Source organism: Lissotriton helveticus, chromosome 8, assembly GCF_964261635.1.
Source record: "Lissotriton helveticus chromosome 8, aLisHel1.1, whole genome shotgun sequence".
NCBI lineage: Eukaryota > Metazoa > Chordata > Amphibia > Caudata > Salamandridae > Lissotriton > Lissotriton helveticus.
Window position 1 is genome coordinate 1,133,431,163 of NC_136069.1, and position 27,692 is coordinate 1,133,458,854.

General features: G+C 42.2%; 1 protein-coding gene across 1 annotated transcript in view; it reads right to left on the bottom strand.

The window, feature by feature from the left end:
* The window catches only part of TMEM182 (transmembrane protein 182), a 105,358-nt gene extending 78,246 nt beyond the window's left edge, over positions 1–27,112 (bottom strand). The window contains exons 1-2 of the mRNA XM_078658002.1: positions 26,804–27,112; positions 24,348–24,456 (exon numbers count right to left, since the gene is read on the bottom strand). Coding sequence (XP_078514128.1) covers positions 24,348–24,456; positions 26,804–26,944 — 250 coding nt within the window. The 5' untranslated portion in view covers positions 26,945–27,112. The remainder of the gene's footprint in view (positions 1–24,347; positions 24,457–26,803) is intronic.
* Positions 27,113–27,692: the final 580 nt, after the last annotated feature.

Here is a 27,692-nt window from a genome sequence, read left to right on the forward strand (position 1 = left end):
AAATGGAATCACAATTGGGTACATATATTGGCACAATTATTACACATTACAATGCAGGTATATTTACTGATCATTCGTCATACCATAGTGTACTATTCCAGGTACTGAAAAATGTACAATTAGAATGTATTACAATATAGTTTCCCCTATGTCTTATTAACTCACTTTTCTATCTCGATCTGAATCCGTGAACATGAGCAAACCTAGGTTACATGAGTTTACATCAGTGGCACAGGTAAGAGCGATGGGGTGGGGACGAGGCAGGGTGCGGGAGAAGTTGGCAGATTACGCAATAGGTAAAATTAAATAAAAAATAAATAAAGCCACTTACCGTGCACTCGCGGCATCGCCGACTCAGCGATGCAGCGAGCTCAAAGTAATTGGTTTTATTAATTTCTTTATTTAATTTTACCTATCCCGTCATCCTTCAAATACTTGGGGTATCATTCCCTATTAAAGGCACTCTGCCATCAGTCTTAAGTTTCAGTGTAATAATTGAACTTCTCTTTGTATTGCATTATCCTTATCACGAAGAACTGGGGCTCCCTTATTCCAAATATAATGGTTGAGAGAAAATATGTGGTGCAGCAAGAGGGCCCATCAACAAAGTAGATTTTTGAAGCTTTGTTGTTTAGACCGATGGACCACCACTGCATACACTTCTCCTTCAACACCACCACTGTGCACCTGCCCATGCCGCACGCACCATGAAGGGCCTGGGGCAAGGTCACAGAAGAACACCTCTACTCTGCCCTCATCCACGACCCCCCCTCCGCCACGACCGACGCCAACGCCGCAGCCAAGGAGCTTCACCACTGGATCTCTAGATGCGCTGACAAGCTTGCACCCCTCCGCAACCCCGACAAACAACGTCCCCTGAAGGCCACCTGGTTCACCACTAACCTCCAAGAAGCCATAGGTTCCTGCAGGCGCCTCGAGCAACAATGGAGGATCAGCAAAGCCACTGAAGACCAGACCACCTAAAAGAACGCCATGACAGAATACCACCAACACATAAGAGCCACCAAGAGGACCGTCATCCAGAACAAAATCCTCACCAATCCCAGCAACCCAAAGGAAGTCTTCAACATCATCCAGCAACTCACCAACCTCCCAGTGAAGCCTCGGATGTCACAACCTCCCAGGACCTCTGCGACAAGCTCAGCTCCTACTTCCACATAAAGATCAAGACCCTCTACTCAACTTCAGAGAGCAAACCCCAGGAAGCCCCTTCACCCTCCAGCAAGGGCGGCCCGCCCACCATCACCCCCAGGACCCCGGTCACCACCGACAAGACCACACTACCATGAGGAGCACCCACTTAGGAACCCCCACGGACCCTGCCCACCGCATATCTTCCACAGAGATGCCATTACCCTAGTGCCCGAACTACACCACACCATCAACACCACCTTGGAATCCGGCCTTTTTCCCGATGACTGGAAGCAAGCCGAGGTTAAGCCCCTCCTTAAGAAACCCTCAGCTTACCTGACTGACCTGAAGAACTACTGCCCCATCGCTCTCCTCCCCTTCACAGCCAAGGTCATTGAGAAAATCGTCAATGCCCAGCTTACCACATCCATCGAAGAGAACAACATCCTTGACTCTTCTCAGTCTGGATTCCTAAGTAACCACAGCACCGAGACCGCCCTCCTGGCAGCCACCGACGACATCCCCGTGCTCCTCAACCAGGGCCACACCACAGCCCTCATCCTGCTAGACATCTCAGCTGCTATCGACATCGTCTCCCACCGCACTCTTGCAGCCAGACTCCACGACGCTGGCAAAAGGGGAATCGCCCTCAACTGGATCCACTCCTTTCTCACCGGCAGAACCCAAAGGATCAGACTCCCCCCTTCCTATCCGAACTCACAGAGGTCAAATGCAGAGTACCCCAGGGATCATCGCTCAGCCCCACACACTTCAATATCTACATGGCCCCCCTCAATGCTATCATCAGACAGCACAGACTCAGCATAATATCCTACACAGATGACACCCAGCTCATCCTCTCCCTCACAAAGAACTCTGAAGCAAGCAAACTCAGTTTCCAGGAAGGAATAAAGGACGTTGCAGCCTGGATGAGCAGCAGCTGCCTAAAGCTCAACTCAGACAAGACTGAGGTACTCGTCCTAGGACCACCCCCCATGACTTGGGACAACACCTGGTGCCCACCCACCCTCGGAAACCCTCCCACCACTAAGGACCACGCCCGAAACCTCAGCATCATTCTCAACTCCTCCCTCTCCATAACTCGCCAGATCAATGCCGTCACCTCCACCTGCTTCAACTTTTTCTGCATCCTCCGGAAGACCTTCCAGTGGATCCACGCTGAAGCCAGAAAGACCGTCACCCACACACTCATAACCAGCAGACTGGACTACGGGAACACCCTCCATGCAAGAATCAACAAATCCCTACTTCATACTCTGGTCCATCCAGAAAAGCGCTGCCAAACTCATCCTTTGCACCCCCGTCAGGAGCACTTGACCCAACACCTGTGAGACCTCCACTGGCTCCCTGTCGAGAGGAGAGTAACCTTCAAACTATTCACCCAGGCCTACAAATCACTCCACAACATCGGACCCAAATACCTCAACGACAGAGTCTGTTTCCATGTACCCAAAAGAAGTCTTCGCTCAGCTGTTCTCGCCCTGGCAGAAACTTGGCCAATCCGCAGAGCCAGAGAGGGTGGAAGAGCCTTCTCCTACGTCACTGTCAAGGCCTGGAACAACCTCCTTATCGAGGTCAGACGCTCCCCACCCTGCACATCATCAGGAAGTGCCTAAAGACCTGGCTTTTCTGCTAAACCCGGAGCTGCACCTCCCCCCCTTCCCCAGCACCTTAAGAACCTCACGGGTGAGTAGTGTGCTTTTAAAACCCCTGATTGATTGATTGAGCTAGAGCTGAGCTAGACTTCTGATTTCCTTTCTAAGGCTGGACTTGTCTTTAGTATCACCTTCCTGGAATGAGTTTTAGAAATTGAAACAAACTTTGATAAATATAATGTTTATGCCTAATGCTCTATAAAATACATCTGCAGTTAGCCAACTGTTGCTTTATGTATAAAATAAGTTCTGTCGTTTTTTTCAGCAAGGTGATCATTATTGCTTTTTTACAGAATGGAGGTACTCTAGGCACTGAGGCCTCCCCAAAGAATGGCTGTATGAAATTACTTATCTGACGAGAAATCTTAATATAGAGCAACAAGGTTAAAAATACGGAAAGGACTAGGAGATCCAGATTTGGTCAAGTACATTGTCTCATAAACTGAATTAGTGGCTGTTGGTTTTGATTCAAGAAGTGGATTTTTAACAAGTATCCCAATTAGCCCATCTATATTAGAAGTCATACGTATAAACATGTTTTGAATTGTAAGAAGACTGCCAATGGAAAATGCGGCTAAAGAATCACATAGCAGTTACGATGCAGCTATTATAGGTTTGCAGCTTCTAGGCAAACCGTCAGCCAGTATTCCTGCTCTTGCCAAGGCACCCACAGTAAGAAGACTAGAAGACAGTTCTACTTCAAAACCTACCAATAATTTGTCTCATTTGTCCCCTCCTGATGTGAAGAGAAGAGGTTTCTCAAAGACCTCTACTAAAAACCACGAAAAATTAACATAATGGCAAGCAAGTTTTTGTCTCAAGGCCTGTGGGCCAAATGGAAAACTGTGGGCCCGATTCACAAAGGTAAACTGAGAGGAAAGTCTAACTTTACAACTTTTGGTATTCACAAAGGGAATTTACAAGTAGTAAGGTTAGACTTTTGTCTCAGTTTTGGTCTCAGTGAAACTCAAGACCAAAACTTAAGTTTAACTGAGACAAAAGTCTAACTTTACTACTCATAAATGCATTTGTGAATAACGAAAGCCGTAAAGTTAGATTTTCGTCTCAGTTTACCTTAGTGAATCGGGCCCAATGTTTTTTCTAACATTTAGTAAGAATAAAATGATTTTTTACTGTGTGTTGCTGCATCCTCCATCAATCTGCTGACCATTTAGCTGGCACTCCCACTCAGAAGGCGGTCACTGCTAAACGTATGGTGAGCATCAACAGACCTTTGCGCTTTTGGGGGGCTGAAAAAGTACTGCTTCTACATTACTGATTTTAACACTGGGCCACAAACAGCTGGTGAGAAGCATAATAGCTTAAGTCTAACCATTTAAATACAACTAAATATGAACTCAGCTCACTTGCCTTTCACAGCTGATGGCACAAGAAAGGATGTATCTAAAGTTTATTTTAACATCAATTAAGTTTCATGTATCTTTCTAGAAACAGAGTTCTTGAAGATCCTTAGTTGCATCTGAAAGGATCTCATAAAAGCATTCTTAGAAAGACAGTAACTCACAATGCATTTCCAGAGTACTCGCAGCTCTGTGGACCTCACTAATATTTTATCCTAGGAATAGAGCAACTTTTTACATCCCTTTTAAATCACACCACAGCATACCTCACAAGAAACAAGAAAATAGCTAACTACTTATGTTCATGAAATTCACAATCAGGCATACTAAATAAAAATCAAACCCAGAAATACATGCTTTTTTTCTGTGAAATATGCAATTTGCTATTTTGCAGTAAACCACAAGAAAATAGATTCTTTATTTGCCCCCCTAAAAACTGAAAACCTGTGTATTTTTCTGAAAATCTCATGTGGAAAATGAGTAACTCTTTACTTTTCTATAAATGTAACTCTCTGCCCAGGAGTTGATTATCTCCCTGAATTACTATATATTACATTTACATTGACGTCACAAAATTTGTTCTAAGAACTATTTATGTTACCTGTCTATACTGACTTTGTTGTTGTGACAGAATATACCAGACGACTCCTATAATGGTGAATATCTGCAAAATTCCATTTGTCTTAAACAAAGAATTTTCAATGCTCATATAACCTTCCACCGTAAGACACACCAAATCCAAGGGAGCATAGCCTACACCCACCACTAAATGCTTAAAACCATTCAAAGTTCAGTGATGCAACAAACATAATATGTGTATCAGTACTTTATTTAACATTTGAAAGAGAAGCCAATACTTGTACGCATGAAACTATGATGATGCACTGATAAAGACCTTTCATTTAACCTCTTTGTCAAAATGTGATAAAATAACCTAAAGTAACAAATTAGAAGAACGCCTAGCAAAGCTATCAAAATATCAAATTGTAATACAGTGCATATTTGACGGCATATTTGAAAGCAGACAATACACATTTGTTATCTATAGTTTCCAAAGAATGACCTTCCTCTGGATATTGCTGCAAATGCAATTTCAATACAAAGTGTAACTAATTTATATATACATATATGTGTCACAACTTTGAGCATGATCACGATGGCGGATGAACTTCAGTCTGTCCACTATTTGTGACCACAAGCCTACAAGGCAGTAGGTATTACGATGCGACCGCCACCAAGCCGGTCGCATTACCTATATTTTGTATTGCGGTAGGTGCTGCTGGCCGCAGCATAAGCCGCAAGACAAAAAGGGATCACCACACATATCCCTAGACTACGTGGCAGGCACCATGGGGTGCCTGCCACATGGTGCAGGGACAAGTAGGGGGCCCACAGCCTAGGCCTAGGCCACAGCCTAGTGCCCCCCAGTACCCACAGCCTAGGCCCAAAGGACAAGGGGGGCCCGCTACGGGCCCCCAATGTACCTTTCTGCCAGCTTTTCCATGGTGGGTGAACCGACATGGAAGTGACATCGTAGGTTGGTAGGTACGGCCACCAATGAAGGGATTGCGAGTCCCTCAAGGAGCCCGTCGAATGCATGGCGGTCGGTGTTTATGACCGCCGTCGGTGTTTACTATCGCCATCCTAATGTGGTAGGAGGCCAAGTTGGTCCCGATGGCGATGAGACCGCCACCAGCAGCCTGTCGGTGGCAGTCTTGCCGCCATCGCAATGACCCCCTTTGGAAAGTAATGTTACACCAAACCCCTTCTTGATCAACCAACAGCACTAACCAAAAAGAAAAACCATACATAACCACTCAAGAGGACATGTTAGACAGCGCATTGCACACTCATCCAACACAGCATTGATATAAAATAGAGTTGCATTTTACCATAACCACAAACACATGTTCACTGGTATTTTCCACAACAGAAAACTTTAAAACATAATTTATAACAAAAATCCAATTTAGTCCAAAAATGACACTGGCTGGTTGTTTCAGCATTCACCAAAACTCATTATTCCCAATTACCTCTTACAAATACCCATCTGCTTGGCAGCTATACAATTACTGACATGTGAGGTATACAATTACCTCTACAATAAAAGAGCGTAATGTAGCGAGTCAATCACTGTGATCACTCAGGGCCTGATTATGAGTCTGGTGGTCGTCGGACCGCCAGACTCGTGGTGGGGTGGCGGGGGTGGTCTTCCGATCGCCACATTACGACCTTGGTGGTCGTGCCAACCTAGGACCGCCAACTTCGCGCGACGGTTAAGAGGCATCAATATGCTTGGCAGGACTGCCGTGGTCACTCAAAAGTATTTTGCGACTTTCCTCACTGCCACTGATTTCATGGGGGTCATTTTTCCATGAACACTGTGGCGGTAAGGAAAGGAAGGGGACCTTCAGTGCCCCTTTTTGACTCAGTCTAAGTGGATGAACACAGGGAGGCACAACATGTGACCCCCTGTGTGCATGCCCCCCAGTTCCAGCAGCTCATGGACTTTACAGTCCATGTGGTGCTGGAACTTTCTTTGATGTTCCCATTGTGGTGCCGATTTATAGGCACCGCAGTGGGAATTCCAAAGCATCCCTCGCCAATGACTAGACATTATAGTGGGTGGTTCTCACATGGGTTTGGTGGTATGGTGTCAGGCCGATCCCGCCGCCGCACCGTCAAACTCATAATCAGCCCCCTAGTTATTTACCAACTTTGTCTGTCAAATAGAGCATGTGACATGTATTTCGCTCCCATACTTGTGAATGGGGCGCTCTAGCTTTTTCCCCCTGTATACATATGTTTCCCTAATCTCAGAAACTGTACCTTTACAACCTTAGTGATTCCTAGTTGACCAAAGAAAATATTAAAGTTAAAAAGAACATGTTGATTAAAAAAATGCTTGTTTCTGAAAATATAGATCAATTTTATTGTCATGTACAATTGTTTTATACATTACACATCTAAGAAAACGTGTTTCATATTATTTATATATTTTACATCTTTGATATTTACATTTCACAATATAATTAAAATGAACTGACACAGACATGCATCTAAATCAAACCAAGTTATCCAATTACACAAGTGGTCTAATTTATATATTATTTATTGCCTTTTTTTTATTACCCTGTTCTTTCCACGTAATGTGTTTTTTTCTCTCAGTCTTGTCCCATACTTTTATAAAAATGATAAACCTTGTACACATAGTTCCAGCTCTTAACTCAGTGCCTCCATCAACATATCACAAAAACCTATGACTGTTAACAAATTCATTTTCTTCCTTTCAGATGTACCTATGTACCCAATTTAATCACAGGTGTCATCAAATTTCTCTAGGATAGTATTAAAATTTGGAATTTTAGAATTTTAAAACAGAACACAAATGTAGAATTAATCCTAATGACCCTATTTAGTACTCATGTGTGAGTTCTGGAAGGTCTCCACTTCAAAACATAACATTTTTTCTGTTCCTCTATTTTCCCTTCCATATAAGCGGTTATTTCTTGTCTTTTATATCAATTCGATTAATTTTGTTCTCAAATGTTATATTTTCCTTGGTCTTGTCTGTGTATCTCATGCTTCCTTGTCAAAGTTCAGTTGTTTCAATTTCAGCACTAGGAATATCTATACATCTATGTGGCCACATTTTCCTCACTTGGAGTTGTGATTCATATACATCTGAGGCAATATGTCCCCCCCTGGGGAGAAACCCAAGGACAAATTACAGCCTTGCCCCCTTTATCTAAAATAGTCCGGATCTCTTTAGTAGATTTCAAAAGAGCCGATTCAGTGCTATGGCCCCCTCTGAATCCATGCTGGGTTGGGTCCAATGCTAGCGTCAACTCCAGAAAATTCCTAAGTTGCATGTTTAAATTCCTCTCAACAATTTTTTCTGGTAACGGAAGTCTAGATATAGGCCTAAAACTATTGGGGTCTTTTACATCAAGATTCGTTTTTTTTTTAAAAGAGGCAGGATAGAATTTTTTTTCCATTCTAGCTGGAAGTATCCTTCTGCATACATAGTATTAAAAATGGGGGTCAAAACTCGGGAGATTGGTTCTGCCACTAATTTTTTTATAGGTGTCGGACAAGGGTCAGACGGGGCGCCAGATTTAACCCGCATAAGAAGATTAAAAGTGTCATTAACTATGAGCTGGACAAGTTTATCCAGATGAGATTTCTTTTCTGAAATTAGGTCCTAAGGATTGCCCAACGTCTCTTAGATTTAGCATTAGAGAAATTGGAAAAGATGCCATTCACTTTCTCATAGAAGAATTTAGCCAATTTATCACAGAGTTCCTGACTCGGTATGGTAGTAATAGCCACTGGGTTGCCAGACTGGTGACTGTGTTAAATAGTTCCCTTGCTGAGTTTTTTTGCATTATTAATCTTAATGGAGAAAAATGTTACCTTTGAGTTATGAATCAGCTGCTTATACTGAGCAAGTCCACGTTTATATTCCTCCTTATCACAATCCATATATTTCTTTCTCCATTTTCTCTCCAAATGTTTACAAGTCAATTTTTGATCCCTTAATGGCACATTTTACTGGGAGCTAATTTATGGCCTGCTTTTTTTAACCAGCTAGAGTAGGATCATGTAGCCTCTTTAATATCACTAGGGGGCATGATTAAGGTCTTATTGAGGACCTGGGAGAGATCTTCAGCCGTTACTTTGTTCCACGCTCTTTTCATCAGTTTTTTATTTAATGGCTTCTGAGAATGGCGGTCGGGGATAGTAAGATTAAATAGAACCCCCTTATGATCAGACCAGAGTAGCGGGAGGATAGTCTTGACTTGTAATTGTGGATTGTTAGAAAAAATACCATCAAATGTATGTCCTGCCTGATGGGTCACCCCAGTCACAAGTTGCTCTAAGTTATTGCCCTTCATCAAATCTAACAATTTGGCTGTGTCCGTATCTGAGGAGACTTCCAAATGGAAATTGGAATCGCCTAAAACGGTGTAAGAGCAAGCGGTGATACTACTTTCCACAAATCGTCCTGCCTGGTCGCAAAAAGTAAATCTAGGGCCATGTGGTCTTTAGATAAGTGAGCCTTTAAAGGTGTACTGAGGAGATAGGCGAAAGGAGAAGTCCAAAACCTCACAACCTTCCACCCCTCCCGGGCTAAATGTAGCAACTAGCGAGAAATGGTAGATGATAGCTAATCCACCTCCTCTTCCAGTAGGCCTAATCAAAGTATAGCATACATAGTTAGAGGGCGTGGCCTTAACTAAGTCCGGACCTGATGCTTTTTCAGTCCAGGATTCTGTGATAAAAGCAATCTTTACGCTTTCATCCTCAATAAATGAAGCACACTACAAACTATGTTTGATCAGTGACCTCACATTCAGGAGGACACATTTCCAAATTGAAGTGCTCATCTCCCTATTTATCTTTGCATAAGTTCTAGAAGAATCTATAGTTTGAAATAAAAACTCTGGAATTTCAATCACGCACCCTGTGCAAACCTTAAAATGCTCCAAGAGCTGACATTCGGGACTGATACAGAGGCAGGAGTGGGCCCTCGTAATTTAGATAATATTTTTTTTAAACGTACTGTCATACTGCAGTTTAGAGGGTTTACCTGCAGTTCCCTGAACAGGGGGGCTGGCCCTGAGCACGAAACGATCACGGACGGGCGCAGACTGACTTGCCTTTGGCGCACCGCCGGCGAGCTCGCGCCATTCCGTCTTTAAGCATACTCTTTGTCAAAAAAGACTAGCCCGCCAACCTCAAGACTGTCCAAGATGGTGGACCCGCGCTCCCACAGCAGGAAGACCAGTGGAAATACTTTTCAACAAAATACCGGCATCTCAACGTGACATGCCTTAATTTATGACTGCCATTTTCTATCGAGTCAATGCACCTTAGGTGAATTTCTACACTATTTGACACTTAATTTTCAACCTCTTCCAGAGCTCTGAATCTTTTTTAATGCTGGTGAATGTTGGCACACTGTCTTTATTTAAATGTGAGGGCAATATTAAAACATAATTACTGCCTACGTGTTTTCTGTCACCTATGCGCTATTACATGTGACTTTCTTTGCTGAGGCTCCATATCGCTGTGCTCAACTTCATATGAGGCAAATCAAACTTTGTTACTTTCTTTGAATTTAGTTCCTGCTATTTTCATTTTAACTCTGATTGTCTTACCTGCTATTTCTTCTTTATTACTCTGGCCTCACGGACCTATATGGGGAGATCTTGCAAAGTGGTAGTATGCTATCCTCGTTTTCTAAAGCAGCACATTCTCTTAATTCATTGTGCACTCAGTCATCCAAAACTATCCTACCATCGTCTATCACAAAGGAGAACGCTTAGGTATTTATCAGATAGAGCTCTACCCCTTTTCATGCCATTGGCACCATACCAAAAACATCCATAAATAACACCTCAGTCAAACAGCCCAAAAAAAGACCTTGACTCTCCCTTCAAATCACCTACCCATATAATTCTGAAGGACGTCATGGAGGAATTAAGAGCCTTGAAACCCTTTATGGCTTACACTAATGCCTCATTACAAGGCATTGAGAAAAAATGGTCCTCACATGACCAACGCATATCTACATTGGAATAAAGAGCGAGCAACATTGAGGACTTAAGTCCTGACACCTCTCAAATAGATAAAGACATTGCTCAACTTAAATGTCTCACAGAACACTTGTAAAACAGGAATGGGAGGAGTAACATTCATCTTTTTGGTTTTTCCAGAAGGTGCAGAAGCATCCAAAATTATTGTCTCCTTGCAAATTGTGATACCTTCAATCTTACACCTGCTTTCCACTTCTCCTATGTTTATCCAATAGGCACATTGTCTTGGTCGCCGGTATGAATCATGATCTAACTCTAGCCCCAGAGGAATCACTATCCCCTCCCTTCCATTTACTGAACTGATGCAAATATTATCTGCGGCCAAAAAGGTGAGATCTCTTCAATGGTCAGGCTGCAATGTGTTTTTCACATTGGATTTATCTCCAGCTACAGCAGCTTGCCGGAAGCAATTCCTAGACCTATGTCCTCAACCAAAATCTGTGAATTTCAGATATGGTCTACTCCACACATGCCTTTTTAAACTCACTTTGAAAGACAAATCCTACTCCTTCGAAGAGCCTGCTGACTTACAGACCTTCATTAACCAACGCAAAACAGAAGCCATGGACTTATGGGCATCCTCTATCACATGACTGTTATAATATATCACTCTTCCAATGTTTATACTTTTTATTCAGTTTAATGATCATTGCAAATTATTACCAATTAATGAGTTCCTCCGTTTGTTTATACAGGATCCTCTTTTGGAATCCCTGTATAGTTCATTCCATCACGTTCTGTTCACCAAACCCCACAGTATTCCTTCATGTTTCCATTGTATGTCTGGTTTCCCTCTAAGTTCCTGTGCCTCATGTATATATGTCAAAATTGTTGCTTATCTTTAAATGGTCCATCATACATCCTATACATTTCTCTTTCTTTTCTCAGCTCGCTTCCACACATCTACATATCCTGATCACCTGCTTAAATGGAAGGTGCTTTGCCTGTCTCTCTTATGTGCTCTGCTGTCCCTATAACCTACAGGGTATTTCCTCTGCATTTTTCTTCTTCCTTACCATTTGTGGACATTTGTACTAAAGATACCATATTTATGCATATCCATCTTTCAGAGGTTGCATACCTCCATCTTTCTCCCCACACCCTTTTCTTCTTTTTTCTAACTTTTCGTCCCCTTCGCTTCTACTGGTCTGATATGCCTTGTTTTTTATTTATTTTTATGTGTCAGCAATTGATTATGTATCATCAATATGATGCATCTTAGGACAATTTCATGAAATGTTAAGGGGCTTGTAAACCCCATCAAACACCAGCGTGTCTTAGCTCATTTAGGTACATTAAATTTGTCAATACCGTGTATAGCCAATTTCAACATATTTTAGGGGTCAGAGCATATGCACGGAGGCCTGGTTAGCAGAATCCCAGTGCCCAGAGTCAAAACCCCAGCAGAATCTGTCCAAATAAAGGGGGTGGTGGTCTTGGAAAAAGAGGCATTTTCCTACACTTGCAATAAAAAATGTAATTTAAAAAAATCTATGGCATACAATCTTAATAGAATTTTGAAAGGTGCTTCCTTGCACTCAGATTTAATTAAAACAAGCACAAAAAACATTTGGAGCTTTAAAGCACATCATAGGAAAATATGATTCTTCTTGGTGCAGACAAATGATAATATTGGTTTGAATTACTGCACGCTGAAGAACTGTTTTCAAAGCATAAAATAAATAAAAACAAAAAAGGACAATGCACAATGGAAAGAAAAAGTAAATTATCGGCCACCAGCCCTGGCATGAAGTGCACTTCTTTTTAGGCAGATGTGCACATGTAATAAAGAAAAATTCTATCACTCGCAATGCAAGCAATTTAGTGGTTGAAGTGGGATGACCTACTACCCTATTCTGTATGATGTAGTGTGCAGAAGTGAAATGCCGATTACGTGAGCAGGCCAATGGATGAAGAGGGATGACTCAAGCTCCTATATGTATGTACAGATTTATGTTTTATTCTACTTTAAGGACGTTTGACTACATAAGGCAGATGAAGCAACTAAAACTGTTTCAAGCCCAACCCTACAAATGGACAAATAAATGTGCATATAGACAATGATATAAAAAAACTTCTAAATTTGGAATAAATGTCAGTTATTAGTGATGTAGTTGTGCCATTTTCCACACTGCTTATACATTAACAGGCAATTGCTTCTATAAAATATTAAATTGCTCTAAAATTAAATGTATGCACTGAAACCCAATAAACATGTATTAACTCCCAACTACATATCTTTAAATATTGTCTCAAGGCTGACACAAATAATATGGAATTAAATAAGAAAAGAGTGATGTTCAGTGACAATGCTGTGGAGGGCACAGTAGAACACAAATTGTCAGAGCACCTTTGGGCAAAGCTTTCTAATTATGAGATTGCTGAACACTAAATATGAAGTGTGTTTTACTAAGATATTGAAGAAATGTTAGTTCTTAGTGAATTTGGCTCTGCGATTAAAAAAAACTACATCAAACCGATGCAATGTGGTTGCTATCAGTCCTTTTTTGTATGGAAACTTTGTGAGCAACTCCTGCCCTCTTCACAGGATCTGTTGCAAATTCTGCCCATCTTCAAAATCTTTAAAACACCCTTGCCCGCGTACTTTTTTTATTAACACATGTGACTTCTGTATATTGCAGAAAATACTCATGGGGATATTTCTAAATGAATCCTTTTATTTCTTCAGACACTTTTGAAAATTTTTTTTGTTTTGTACATTTTCCCACTTTTACATTTGGCATATGCCTGGTCCATGTATTCGTAAGTTTTAAAGTACATATCACTTTCAAAAGATGTTACAAATATCAAATTTAATATAATGAATTTAAGGATGTTCATTTCCTTATATTCAATACTGCGCCACCTATGCACTAAGTCTTCCACAATCGAGGTAACTTATGCTTTAATGAAAGATTCAAACCAAACACAAGGAGATGATGGACAGAGCGCTGAAACTCACCCCCAGTCACAGATCTGGGTTAAATCCATCATAATTTTTTAGCTCACTTCGCCACCCTAGTTCAGACCCACCCATATGCAAATCAGTCATGACCCTGTTCCTCATGTTCCAGCCCGAACTGCCAAGCCAGGTTTTCCCTGGACCAGAAACAAGCATCCTGGGACTGGTTTCTGGGTAACACCCCTCATCAGCCAGGCTAGCTTGAATGCAGAAGCAAAGTGAGCAAGGGACCCTGCCAGCTTAGGGTGAACATAGCAAACACAAGGAGATGATGGACGGAGCGCTGAAACTTTTCAGACAGTGAAAGATTCAACAAGCAGTTGGGAAGGTTCTGCAATCCAGTTTTTCCCTACTGCTTAGTGTCCCTCCGATTAGGCAAGCAGAAAGGGGAACAGTCTACATTTTCATCTACATTATATACAAGAGCATCTGCCCTTTAAAAAGGCAATGAAATCCCTAATATTATGTTGCATTTTGTTGTGGCAAGACTTTCTCTTTTCCTTAATGGTTTCCTTTCTGATGATTAGCGCAAAGATGCTCTTTTGAGTTGAATAGTCCTTTACAAATAATCGTATTATTATTATTATTATTATTATTATTATTATTATTATTATTATTATTATTATTATTATTATTATTATTATTATTATTATTACTATCAATTCTCTTGAGTTTCAATGGGAAGACCCAATGATGCTACCTGAAGAACCACTTGGACTGGAGAAAGATCTGCTTACGTTGTGGAAATTCTGAACTTGCAAGTGGCATCTGAGCACGGAAAAATATTCTAATTGAGCCTTTTTCAGTTAAAATCAGATTTGGACAAAGGGACTTTTTCTGAAACTATGTCTGACTTACTTGTGAAAATAGGCTTGTGAATCAGCTACACTATTTGGCCATATTCACAAAGGTAAGTTTGAATGTGTAGATCTCCTCAGGTGTAGTTCTACACTTAGGTGTAAATCTCACTGATTTCCTTGTACACATTACATTTGCAATGAGATGTAGACTTAAAGGTCTCCACCCCCTCAATGTGGGGCAGAGTATCTTACAACTGTATTTACAACTGTAGAATTGCTATTAGTAGCTACACACTCACCTTTCATATCCACCTGGGGAAATCTACACCACTAGGTGGCACCTCCGAATGGATGTGAACAGGGAAATAGTCTGCACCTGGAGTACATCACACATTTGACACACATTCACACAGCAAGCACATGAATAGAACCTACACCCTATGCTCTGCCTTTTACTAGTGGACTGCCTCCCTTTCCAGAACCCCACACTCTATGATGTAGCCAGCCTTAATCAAAAGAAAGAGGAACTCCATTGACCAGGAGACATGCCTTGAAGATCATTTTTGTAGAAAATCACTACAGGCAACTACACGGTCTGCTTCCATTCAACCTCAGTGAAGCAGTGAAGATATCCTTGTGGCACAAAGTTACTGACTCATTTTATGCAATGGCGGAGGAGGCAGGCACCATGGCAGACAAAAAGAAAGGCAGTATGAGAGGAGGTGGTTGAAGACATAGTTCTCCAGGATTTAGATGGCAAAGATTATTCCTGAGTGACTGATTGATTAATGCTTTTTTGAAGTGCAAACTCAGTTACATCCAGAAGTAAGTGCCCCGGCACTAGGGAAAAAGCCAATCATGATGCAGGTGGTGGATATTGAAGAAAAATAAAAGTAAGGAATGTTTTTTATTGATGTCTAAAGGCAATCATTTTTTTCTGTAATTGTAGCTCTAGCGGGAGTTTATTCCAGGATCTAGCAATGGTACACCCTCGTTATCCCTTTCCTGAAGGTTCGGCCTTTCACCCAGCAGACATCTTGTGATCTCAAGGTCCCAGTCAGCCGGCATAATGAGAAGGATTACATGAAGAAATGTGACTTCTTGTTTTAAATGGATTTATGAGAGAGGCATACTGCTTTGAAAAGACATCTTTTGTAAACTGGAAGCTAATGTAATACTTTTAACTTCGGTGAAACAGTGAAGGCTTTGCCCAGTCCTAGAACCAGTCTGGCTGCCATATTTTGTAAGACTTGAATCTTTCAGATAAGATATTTAGGGAGAACCAACAGCATATAGTTGCAATAGTCTATCCTTGACAGGATCTGGACTTTTCTAGACCTTGGTCACAATACAAGAAAAGATCTTTCTGATGATTCTCAGGGGACCAAAAACAGTTGAGCATAGTTTATTAATATGGGCCATGAAGGATAGATTTGAATCAATTATGACCCAGGGATTTCACGCTTCTAAAGACAAAGAAGAGGTTCTCTCCTAAGTTTACTGGGACACCAGTCAGAGGAACATTACCCCGAAGAGCCAAAAAGGACTGATTCTGTCGTATTACCATTAAGGACAAAAGATTTCGAGTTTGTTCATTTGGCAATGCCACTGAGGTGTTTTAGGAGATTAGACGCAGCCTTAGATGGTCTTTGATCAAGTCTGATAATCAATTGGGTGTTGTCAGCATAGGTGTGAAAGACTATTCCAAAAGACTCACTGACAGCTGCAAAATGTGTTATATAAAGGTTAACAAGTTTGGGGCTCAGTACAGAACCCTGGTAGACCAGACACATGATGGGTTTGGGCAAAGATTTAAAGTTTCCTATAGTGACGATTTGTGTCTGAAGAGAGTCTGGAAAAACTACATGAACCATTCTAGAACTGTCTCTGAAACCCCGGCATCCAAAGCATCTATAATAGGATGGTATGGGAGATGGTGTTAAAGGTTGCTGATAGGTCCAACGATATCAAGGTAGTCACTCCATTAGCATATGAAAGTCGACCTAAAGTCCTCCAGAGCTTTTACTGCCACCACCTCCATTGAGAGTTCTTTCCGGAAATCCCAATGGGCTTTGTGCAACAACCTATGTGACTTGAAATGACTTGAGAGCTGGGAGTACTTCCATTTCCATCATCTTTGCAAAGAGGTAAGAGGGAGATAGTACGAAAATGTGCAGCAATAGTTGGATCAAGCAATCGTTTCTTTAACAATGGGGAGGGTGGGGCATCACTGCCCTCCACTTATCCAGAATTTTTCCTGAGGAGAGGTAAGAAGCACATGTTCTGGTAAGGTATGTCAAAATAGTGTTGGTCATTTTCTTTAGTTGCTAGACAGAATGTTTTGTGATAGAGTTGAATGTATTTTATTAACAAGTTTTAGGGACCGATATTCTGAGATAGGAGAGAACACTGTCAAGCTGGTTTCCTTGCTGGGTTTGTGGACCATGACCTTCTCCACAACGTCAGGCCATATGTTTCCAACTAGATCAATATTTGTTATAACAAAAGTAAGGGAGGTTATTGAAAAGAAATTGAGATGCTTTTGGAATGTTGTTTGTTTCTTGGTAAGATATCTTTTTAAACAACTGGAAGGTTTCTCTGAGAGGGTTTTTGGATTCTAAAATTTGTTTATAGAAAAATCTGGCTTTACATTTTTTTATGGTTTTGTGATATTGATGTACATGAGCAGAATATGCTTGTTTGCCTTAAAGTGTATAGTATTTTCACCACATGCTTTCCTATCTCTTTTCTTCACTTTTTAGATATTCATTGAACCAAGGAGAAAATGCTTCCTCTCGCTTAGGTTTAAAAGATTTCATTGGGATCACAAGGTTTTGGGAAGCAGATAGCTCTTCTTCCATGACATTCCTGGAGGTGAACATGGATCATGTTTCTATCTCATTGTCCTCTCCACCATACATTTTGATCCAATATATGGGCTGGCTGCCTGCTCCTCAGAACCCAAAAGACAGGCCAGCAAGGGAACCTACATACCTGTGTTCCATCTAGCTCTCATATTTTCAAACTCGGACCGCCTCAAAGTACTGCCCGCACTGGCTTTGCCTTGGACAGACCATTTCATGGTGCCGGCCCGGTGGCAGCTTGACGTTCCAGTGGTAACAACTCCCAGGGTATATACGGTGGCGAGAGCCTGGTCCAGGCTCCCAGTGGACACCTGGGCGGTACACTTGGAGGCGTCCCGGCCTTCCTCTGGGCCCATTCCGTCAGTTGCTGGCGAGAATTTAAACACCTGGCTGACCAACTCGCTTGACGCCATCCTCCCTATGAAAAGATTACTCACTAGGGGTAGGAGAGTGGGATCCGCTCCCTGGTATGCGTTAGAATTGAGAGCACTGAGGAAGGGCTGCAAGAGGCTGGAGCGGATCTGGAGGAGGGACTGGAATGAAATGAGCCGGAGAGAATATCGGGTGGCTCTTAGTACCTATAAATCCGCCATCCGGGTAGCGAAATCTGAGTTCTTCGAGGAGAGAATAGGTCTCTCTTCCAATTCTTCGAAAGAATCATTCAGGGTCATCAGAGAACTCTTGAAAACCCCCGAACCGCCGGTCATTCACGACAACCCCCATGAGAAATGCTCAGACCTTGCCTCTTTCTTTAAAACCAAAATAGAAAACATCTTGGCATCCCTACCCCGGCTAGCACAGGAGGATCCCTCTGGTGGTAACCCAGGGTCTCAGCCCAGGGTGCGGTCAGTGGAGTTGGACTCCTTCGGCCCAGTCACTGTGGAAGAAGTTCTTGGGGTCCTGGCGACCGTGAAGAGTGGGTCCCCTAAAGACCCTGCACCGATGAAATATCTGAAGCAGGTAGCCCCCACCATCGGCGGCCCAGTGACGGACCTCATAAATCTATCTTTCACCCAAGGAGTGGTGCCCCCCAGTTGGAAGGGAGCGGTTGTCAAGGCCCTCCTGAAGAAGCCCGGCCTGGACTCCGTCGACCTTGCTAACTTTAGGCCTATTTCCCTGCTCCCCGGCCTTAGCAAGGTGGCGGAGAAGCTTGTGAATAGTCGCCTTTCGGATTTCCTGGAATCCAACTCCCTCCTGGGTGATTCCCAAACGGGATTTCGCCCCGGCCAGGGGACGGACACAGCTCTGCTGGCAGTCGTGGAGAATGCCAGGAACATTTTAGATTCAGGGGGATCGGTGGCAGTGATCCTCCTGGACCTCAGCGCGGCATTTGACACCGTAGACCATCAGGTGTTACTCCAACGGCTGTCAGGGGTGGGGGTTTCTGGGATGGTCCTGAAATGGTTCGCGTCCTTTCTGGAAGGCCGGACGTTTGAGGTTTGGGAAGGCCATGAGAAGTCAACATCGGTCCCTCTCCAGTGTGGTGTGCCACAGGGCTCATCGTTGAGCCCCACATTGTTTAACATCTATATGGCCCCACTGGAGAGGGTGGTGCTGCCACTGGGTATCAAGATCATCAGCTATGCTGATGATACCCAGTTGGTGGTAGGGCTTCCCCAGTCGGCAAACCAACCCGACTGGCTGCACACATGTTTAGCTAAGATCTTCTCTTGGATGTGCAGCTCAGCACTAAAACTAAGCGGTTCAAAAACTGAACTGATGATGCTGGGGAACTCCCCTCCCTCTCTGTCCCCTAGTAGCTGGCCTAGCTGTTTGGGAGCGGCACCCACCCCCAAACAAGAGATTAATAGCTTGGGGATGTGGCTGGAGCAGGACCTTTCTTTTAAGACACACGCTAAAAAGACCGCAGGCGTGTGTTTTGGTCTGCTCCGGTCAGCCCGGAAGATCTTACCCCTCCTCCCAACAGCTTCCAGGAGGTTACTAATCCAGGGGCTTATCATTTCACGACTAGACTTCAGCAATGCGTTGTTCCTGGGGGCTCCAGAATCTACCCTTAACAAACTGCAGCGAGTACAAAATGCTGCTGCCAGGCTTCTGATGGACCTTCCCAGGCGTCAATCAGCCCGCCCTGCGCTGAAGGCGCTGCATTGGCTCCCTGTTAGAGAGAGGGTGAAATTCAAAGCACTTTGTATGGCCCACAAAATCTTGCAGGGGAAAGGACCTCCTATCCTACGGGATATGGTTCAATCCTACAAGGCCCCCCGTGCCCTTCGCTCAGATCACCAACATCTGCTGCAAGTTGCGAGAGTAAGGAAGGCCAGGACTGGCGGCAGAAGATTTTCCATAAATGTGGCAACATCGTGGAATTCCCTTCCGCTGTACCTGCGCTCCGAAACGAGCACCTTACGTTTTCGCAAACTCTTAAAGACTCATTTGTTCCCTGCCTAATGCTTCTGTCTCTTGCTATGGTGTCTCTCTCTGGACGAGCGCGGGGATGCCCAAGGGTAACCAGGCGCGATATAAAACTCATTAATAATAATAATAATAATAATAATAATAATAACCACTCAAGCTACTTTGTTATGCCCTACTCTAAACAGATAAGCACATATCACACACATATCCTATTTACACAGGCACAAAAATCCCTTACCTTAAAACAGTAATCTGTGTATATTAATCTTCACTCATACTTTCCTTTATGTAGCTCTGTTGCTTTGGTTGTTAGAGCTGGGGCAGGAGTAGTTCTATCCACATTGGAGTAATACACACACGGTTGGTTACGTTTTAATGCTATATGTCCATACAAAAATGTTTATTTTTTATTTTTGTTACTTGTAAAATAAGATTTCAGAATGCCTCATGGATGATACTTAGCTTTCACAAACTATTCAAGTTGAACTTAAAAGGTTAAGTAAGGGAACTAAAACTATTTTTTTATATTTTGCCTACTCTACTTTCTAGGTTCTGTGTTGTGCTTCCATCCACTACCATCCTTCATGATGTTACTCCAAGAACAGTGCCAAATTGGACACCAGAAATTGATGGTAGAGACAAGAAAGTTTACTATGCGCTCGTCTGTGTTTGGTTTAAACATATCTTGCTATATATGACATGATATGCATTGATAATATTGATGTAACTTAATTTACACAAGAATATCTTCATATTTTAATAACAGGTTTAAGGATAAACTATTAAGCCACATGTCTGTGTATTCATGACAGCATATGATTCCATACTTTGTATTACTTCATGTGCAAATATATGTTTATGTCTCCTGTCACAACATCAAGTCATATTCTTAATGTACTCAAACACTGAATGTGTTATGCTTTATCACTGTATCAAACCCTTTGACATGTTTACTTCAAAATCAGTACAGTATTGTCATATTACATCCAGCTGCTAACATACGAAACATGGGCATTTTTTGTTGATGTCCTGTGTTTCTAACAAGTCACTGGACCTTCATAATGTTGGTGTTTGGATATCTAATTACTCTGCTTATGCCTCTATTGTCAGCTGCAGTATGGCAACAGCCCCTGGTGTCCACTTTGCAACCAACACCACAGATGACTTCAGGAGACATCATGACAGCAACAATTCAATCCTCTGCCATTCATCGTCGGATACGTTTTTGATCAATTTACTTACAACGCTCTATGTTCTCACTTTCCCTTCCTCCGTATCAGTTAAAATGTCTTTACAATGTATATTGTTAGACCTTTTAATACACTTAAATGTAAAACGCAACATGTTTCATGTCCATCTATCTGTATTGACTTTCTTTTTTCAACTATGACTTTCACATTACTCTTCTCTGTATCTGCTAGATGTGGGAAGGCATAACCATTAATGTAATCAAGAACACTTAGTCCGCATCTGATATTAAGGGGTTAATCCACAAAGCAAGCAATCATGGCATTAGAAGATGAGGTGCCAATGTATATCAGTATTAATTTCATGTACAGATCAACCATCACATTCATATGTTTTATTATGCTGTTAAGTGACTGTGACAGTGAGATAGACAATCAAGCTGAACTGTGTACGAGAGGATAAGGGGGGAATACCAGGTGAAAATCCTATACACAGCCAAGAAGCTATCTCAGTCACCACCACTGCCGAGGAAAAAGAGGGAGAGGAATGGAGGACATTGTTGGCCCACTCAGAAACCTTTAGAGACCAACTCATGGCCGCCCATAATTTTTTCTCTGCTATGTCTCCTAAGGATTGCTTGTCCCCTGCCACCACCTAACACACCATGGATGCCATGACGCTTGTTCCAGATATGCAGTTCCACACAGCCCTTAATGCAAAAATACCGGTGGCAAAGGGGCAGATTCTGAGCATCTGCCCGTTTGCGACCGGTTTTTAGCTTGATGCATCTATGCCTTAGTCTGTTATTATAACTTACCAATTAGCCATGTGTCATTGAAATCCCCAGCAACCATCTAACATGCATGAAATGAGAAGATGTAGGTCTTGTTTGTGCTTCCATGACACAGCACACATATCAGTGAAGCAGCCCATGGCATCATAAACAATTTGCACTTTGTTGGAGTGTAAGTGACGTCTGATACAGAATTGTTTTCCTTGTTTTTTCCTGTGACATTGTGGCTGAAGTGCCACGCGGGTGCAATCAATGCACCAAATACCTGAGCTTTTATGCAATGCAATGCATTTTCCTTGCCACCCGTTGTCTTTCCGTTAGTGAGTGTGGCATAGTGATAAACGTGTACACCGGTGATGCATCTCAGGACCTCTCACAAGGAGCGAGATTGACTTGTCAGTGAGATGAGCACAGTGTCTTCTAGAACTATCTGGAAGACCCCAGCAGCCATGAAAAGGAGTGCAGCTAGTATTTTCACATGGGCTGTAATTGACTAGAAGTGGGCTCTAGGTGCTCCAAGGTCCTGCTTTCAGTCTGCAATCATGTCAAGGACCACTTCAGTTGAGAAGCAGTATTTGTCAATGACTGCCAAATGTATTCATCCTTTATAAACCTTCTCTCTCCTCCACAATTAATTGTACCGCAAAAAGAGGAGCAAAGCTACAACACACAAAAAGATATTTTGGTGTGCAATTTCATTTCTTTTTGAGCCAGCCTGTAAGGTGATTAGTTTATGTTGCAATGACTTGCACCTGTAGATGAGTGGTGCAGTCCCAAATATTCACTCCCTTTTTCCTTGTATTAGCAGGTATAATGCATGAAGTGAACTTTGTTGTGATATATTTTTATGGAAGTTCCTTGTACATTAATGTTATGCTAACTGTTGATGTATAAATAATACAAATATATTAATATATTTGTAAAAAGATAAAGTAATTTCAAAAATGTTTCCCTTTCTTTTGCTATGGTCATTTCTTGCCTCCGTGTATTTTTATTAGAGTGTGTTGCAGTACTAGTGACTGGCAATGTGTACTGATTTCCTTACTCCCATGTGTGGTGATTACCTTATTCCATGCGTGGTGATTACTTTACTACAAGGCTTGATTGAATTTCATTTGAGCATGTCAGTTGTAGAGTTGAAATAGAATTGAAAGGATATTTTGTGAATATATTTTTTCTAGAATGTATTTTTGTATATGCATGTTCCTCTCTAAACCGTTCCTTAAATTTCATTAAACCGCATCATTTTTGTAGTAATTGTTTCCCATTTCTCCCATGTACCACTCACCTGTGTCCCTTCCACATGTATTACTAAATTTTAGACTAATATCTGTGGAGATCCCCACCACTGGGACCCATATCTCCATGCAGAAAAGACAGGAGAGGTGAAGGTGTAGTTCTCGGCTCAAAAAATTTAGAAGAGGCGGAGATCTCCAGTGAGAAGTTTGTGAATTGTATTTAATAGTACGTTAAGTATAAATATTTTAGTTCTCCAAAATGGCTTTTGTTTATGAGGTCCACTGCAAACCCCAGCTGTTTTTGGTGCTAAACATTTTTGTAAAAAGGATTAACCTTATAAACTTTAAATTTTCAATGTTACAGAGCAGCTGCAAATTCCTGTTTCATACCCAGTCACTTTCTCTTTCAACTCTGGTGGCTAGTTTAGACACCACTTGCCACAAACTTTCTTTGTAGGTCTGAAAGTCAGCAAAGTCATGTACGCTGTAACAATATCTAAACCACAATAATATCTACAAAATGTGCATTCTTCCTTCATACAGAGATATGTAGTGCATATGTTGAACATACATGAACATAAATGTATTTCCGCCGGTCTTTATTTTTTTCTGTTTATAAAATGTGAGATACTCACTCTGATAATAATGAGCTTTTACCAAGTCAAGTCACTTGAACGGCGCACCCTTACAGCAGCCGTGGCCAGCAGTGGGAGTACCTGTAGGGCGGTGACGTGGGGAGGGGGAGGGGCAGGGTGGGTGGGTAGTAATGTATGGATTATGGAGCTTCCCAGGTAAGTAAACATATAAATGAATAAACAAATTTCGTTGCGTGCACTGCAACACCAAATGCGATGCAGTGCGTGCAACAGAATTTGTTTTATTTATTTAAATGTTTACTTACCTGTAAAACTCCGTAATCCATACATTACTACCCCCCACCATGCCCCTCCCCCTCCCCACGTCACTGCCCTGCAGGTACTCCCACTGCCGGCCGTGGCTGCCTAACAGCTGTTGATATTATATTAAAGCCTGGAAATAATGACAGTAGGACACATTCGTGTTGGATAAATACAGACCCGGGCTGTGCAGGTAAGAGCGGCGGGGCTGGGTGGTGGGGGGGGGGGGGGTCGACAGACGACGATGAGAGAAAATGAATCATTTCATTTTCCCTGGTGGTCGTCTGTCAAATGCCACCATCCCCCCCTCCCCCCGCCCAAACTCCAACCCGCCCTCACCACCCACCGCTCTTACCCGCACAGGCCGCGGCTGGATAACTATGCAGATGGTCTGTACCCATGAACTTTGAAAGTCTGATCACAGGGGACGTTCACTTACTGAACCAAAACGTCGACATTCTGTTTGCACCGTTTCCAGCCTCTCCTTCAAACCAGCACCTCCAGAAAAAGCCTTCATGGTGGTGAATGACCCCCTGAATTCCTTCATTCTGCATAAAAAAAGAAATAAATGCATATTTAGAATAAAATGGTGAAAGTGGAGCATCATTTGGTAAAACACAGTACCGCTAGCCCTAGTCTGAATGAGTCTTGTTGCACAGTATTGTCTTTTATTTCTTGAGGTCCACGTACAAAAACAAATCACCTTTAGAGGAGCTTTGTTCTTGTGCAAACATGTATGGGTTACGACTGTGGTGTAATGCAAAATGATGCCAGCTTCCCAAATGCGATGAAAGGCCCTGGGTCACCCATATCTCATGGATATTCAAGTACCTTGCGCTGAATGGAGGTCCCTTCAAGGATAGACCTGGTCATCCTCACATGCCTAGTTTATCAACATCAGTATTTTGATGTATTTTTTTAAAAAAATTATTTCAGTAGTTGCTAGAGTTCCTCGTCTTGTCAACATGAGAATTAACAGTCCTGCTGGAAATATGGGGCCTACTCACAAGGGGATTTTAGAGAAAATAAACTCCTATAGTACTCTTTTGCGTACGCTGCCTCTGTGAATTCGTTCCAAAAAATCTAAAACTGGAATAAACTGGCAATATTCTGGGAACATTAATACACAATTAGTACAAATAGAAAAGACTGTGCCCACATTCAACTTTTAATGATAAGAAGTTTGACGTTTCGAAGCCGAATTAAAAAAGCATATAAGAGTATATAAATATTTTCCCCTGAAGTACCACTTTCCATACTTATAAATGCTGTAATTAAACAACAACCTCAAGCTGTATGTTTGCGTAGATCCAAAACTAACTGATCAGTTCGTTTTGCTCTTTTTTAGATTCTCTCTATTGTTTAGTATAAAGTGCCCTATTCACAGAAGTTCAGCTAGAAATCAGCCATCTTCACCTAAAGTTGTTACTGCTATACCTGGATCAAATGCCTGATTCTGTTAGAATACTCAAATACTTTTTGAGTGGTTAAAATAATCTCTGTCAGTCATATATGTCAGTGAGTACTCAAATGGTTATGTGACAGTAATTATAAGTAACAGATATTCAATTCTACTTGTAGCACTAGAATGTGAATTTGAAAATGTAACTCTCTTTTTTCCATGGAGAATAAAATCCCCAAAGAGAAACCCTCTTCCTAAGCTACTGTAAATTTTGGGAGTGACCACTCCTCATTCCAAGCCTCAAATTGCGCTTGATAAAAACCATTTGATTTGTGTCACCACAACAGAAACCACCTACAGTGCTTGGTGAATACCCAGAAATGTGCAAGTCTGTGGTGGTTCAGCGACTCTATAATTAACATCAACCCATATATACCCACACAACCATAAGCACTGGAAGTAGGGAGGGTTGTGGGTGTGCTGCAGCACCCCCAGAAATAATCATGCTAGCGTTTGAGGGCGAATGAACAATAAAGAGGCCTTGAAATGTTGTCTTTATTTTGTTACATTTGCTGTATGTTCAAAACCAGAGGTCAAATGTCAGGCTATGTCTTCTGACAAATTGCTGCTTATTCATTTAACATGGAGCTTGGTGTTAACTTTTCTTTTTCTGACTACAAAGTTAATTTTGTGGCAAACTTACTGAGCATGAGGAGTGTTAAAGAAAACGCTGTGGGGTTTTACTTTTGTCTAACACAATAAAATGTAATGTATTGTATGTACAAATATTTCAAAATACACCAGCAGTTAAGAAAGCACAAATTAAGCACTGTAACTCTGATGTGTGGTGGAAGCAAAGATATTAATTAGGATCAAAACAACTCAAGACACCTAACTAAGTAATGATGTACACATGATAGTCACTGACCCTCAACTTTCATTCATTGCTGTGAGTGTGCTATATAATTTTATCATAAAGCAGAATGTCTGTGAAAATTTAGGGGCCAATTTAATGGAAATGTGTCTGTAAATGACAGTGTGCTACCATACCATGCTATATTAATAGAATTGCAACTGTGTGGTCCAGAATACTGCACTTGCTACATACCACACCCTTACTATCCTCCTGCTGAATGGGTGAGGCTCATTTGCTACATGGCTTCTTTGTGAGAATCTTGGATTTTTTACAAACCCCACGACTTCAGTGATGTAACACAGATGGCAGCACCCCCACTCTGAAAATTGTTCCAGCGCCACTGCACACAACCATCATCTAACCCTTAATGTGAGTACATTCCAGCATAAATCACATAATCTATTAGCGGATCACATATGTAAGGATACAAGTCGGGCATTCCCCATTCTTTGACTTAGGAAAGGGGCTACACCCTTAAATGTTTTTACTCCTCAGTATGGAATGTAGAAGTGCCAACGCCAAGCGGCATCGGGGGCCACGCTATCACTCTGCTCATATTATAAGTACTCATACCAACCCAAGTTGTGTTTTCATTGTCCGGGCATTTCCCAGTCTCAGTTGCAAGCAGCCAGTAGTCTGTTCCGAAGGCCACCAAAAAGATCAAAATTCCCAGGGCACCAAACAGCCCGCCAAAGAAAATGCCCACGCTCAATTTCATTGCTGAGGTATTCTTCTGTTCCCCACGGAAACCCCCAAATCCAATCCTTAAACTCAAAATGCAGCTCGGAAGACGACTGGAAGTTGTCTTCTCGGAGTTCTCCGCCGCCTCCTGTCTCGTGCCTCTCAAGGCTTGGCTCCGTCCGTGTCCTGCCCTCTGTGCTTGCCAACTTGCAGTGTCAGGCCCGGGACTGCCTTTCTATTTTAGGACGCTAGTTTAGGCGACCAGCTGTCCCTCCCTCTTTCTATCACTCTTTCTCTTTCAGGGAGTGTCCAGTCCGAAATAACTGACCTTACCCCAAGCATCCAGTGGGGCTGGCGTGGAGTGTTTCTATTTACACTTCTTACGACATGGTCGCCCCAATACTGCGCACCAGCTTCCCTGCATTATACTATGCTATGTTTCCTGAGGAACACACTGGCTAGAATTCTCTCTCTCTTTACGTTCTAGGAAGCTGCCAAGCACACATGTAGCGGTATCTCTGACGTGCAGCTGTTGTACGAAAAACGTGTTAGAATGTTAAACTTGCATTCATTGTTTCACTTTTATTTCGTTGTTGCAGTTTCATCACTGAGCTAACTTGTACAAGAGTAAAGGATGTAAAATTCGCCAAAGAATTTGGACTGCGGAAAAAGGGAAAAGAGGGAAAGCAAGTGAAGAAATAATAGGGTGAAGACCAGAGCTTTTACTGGGATGAAAAAAACAGGGTGGGGGGGGGGGTCTCTAATAGTGGCCGATGTAATTAAGG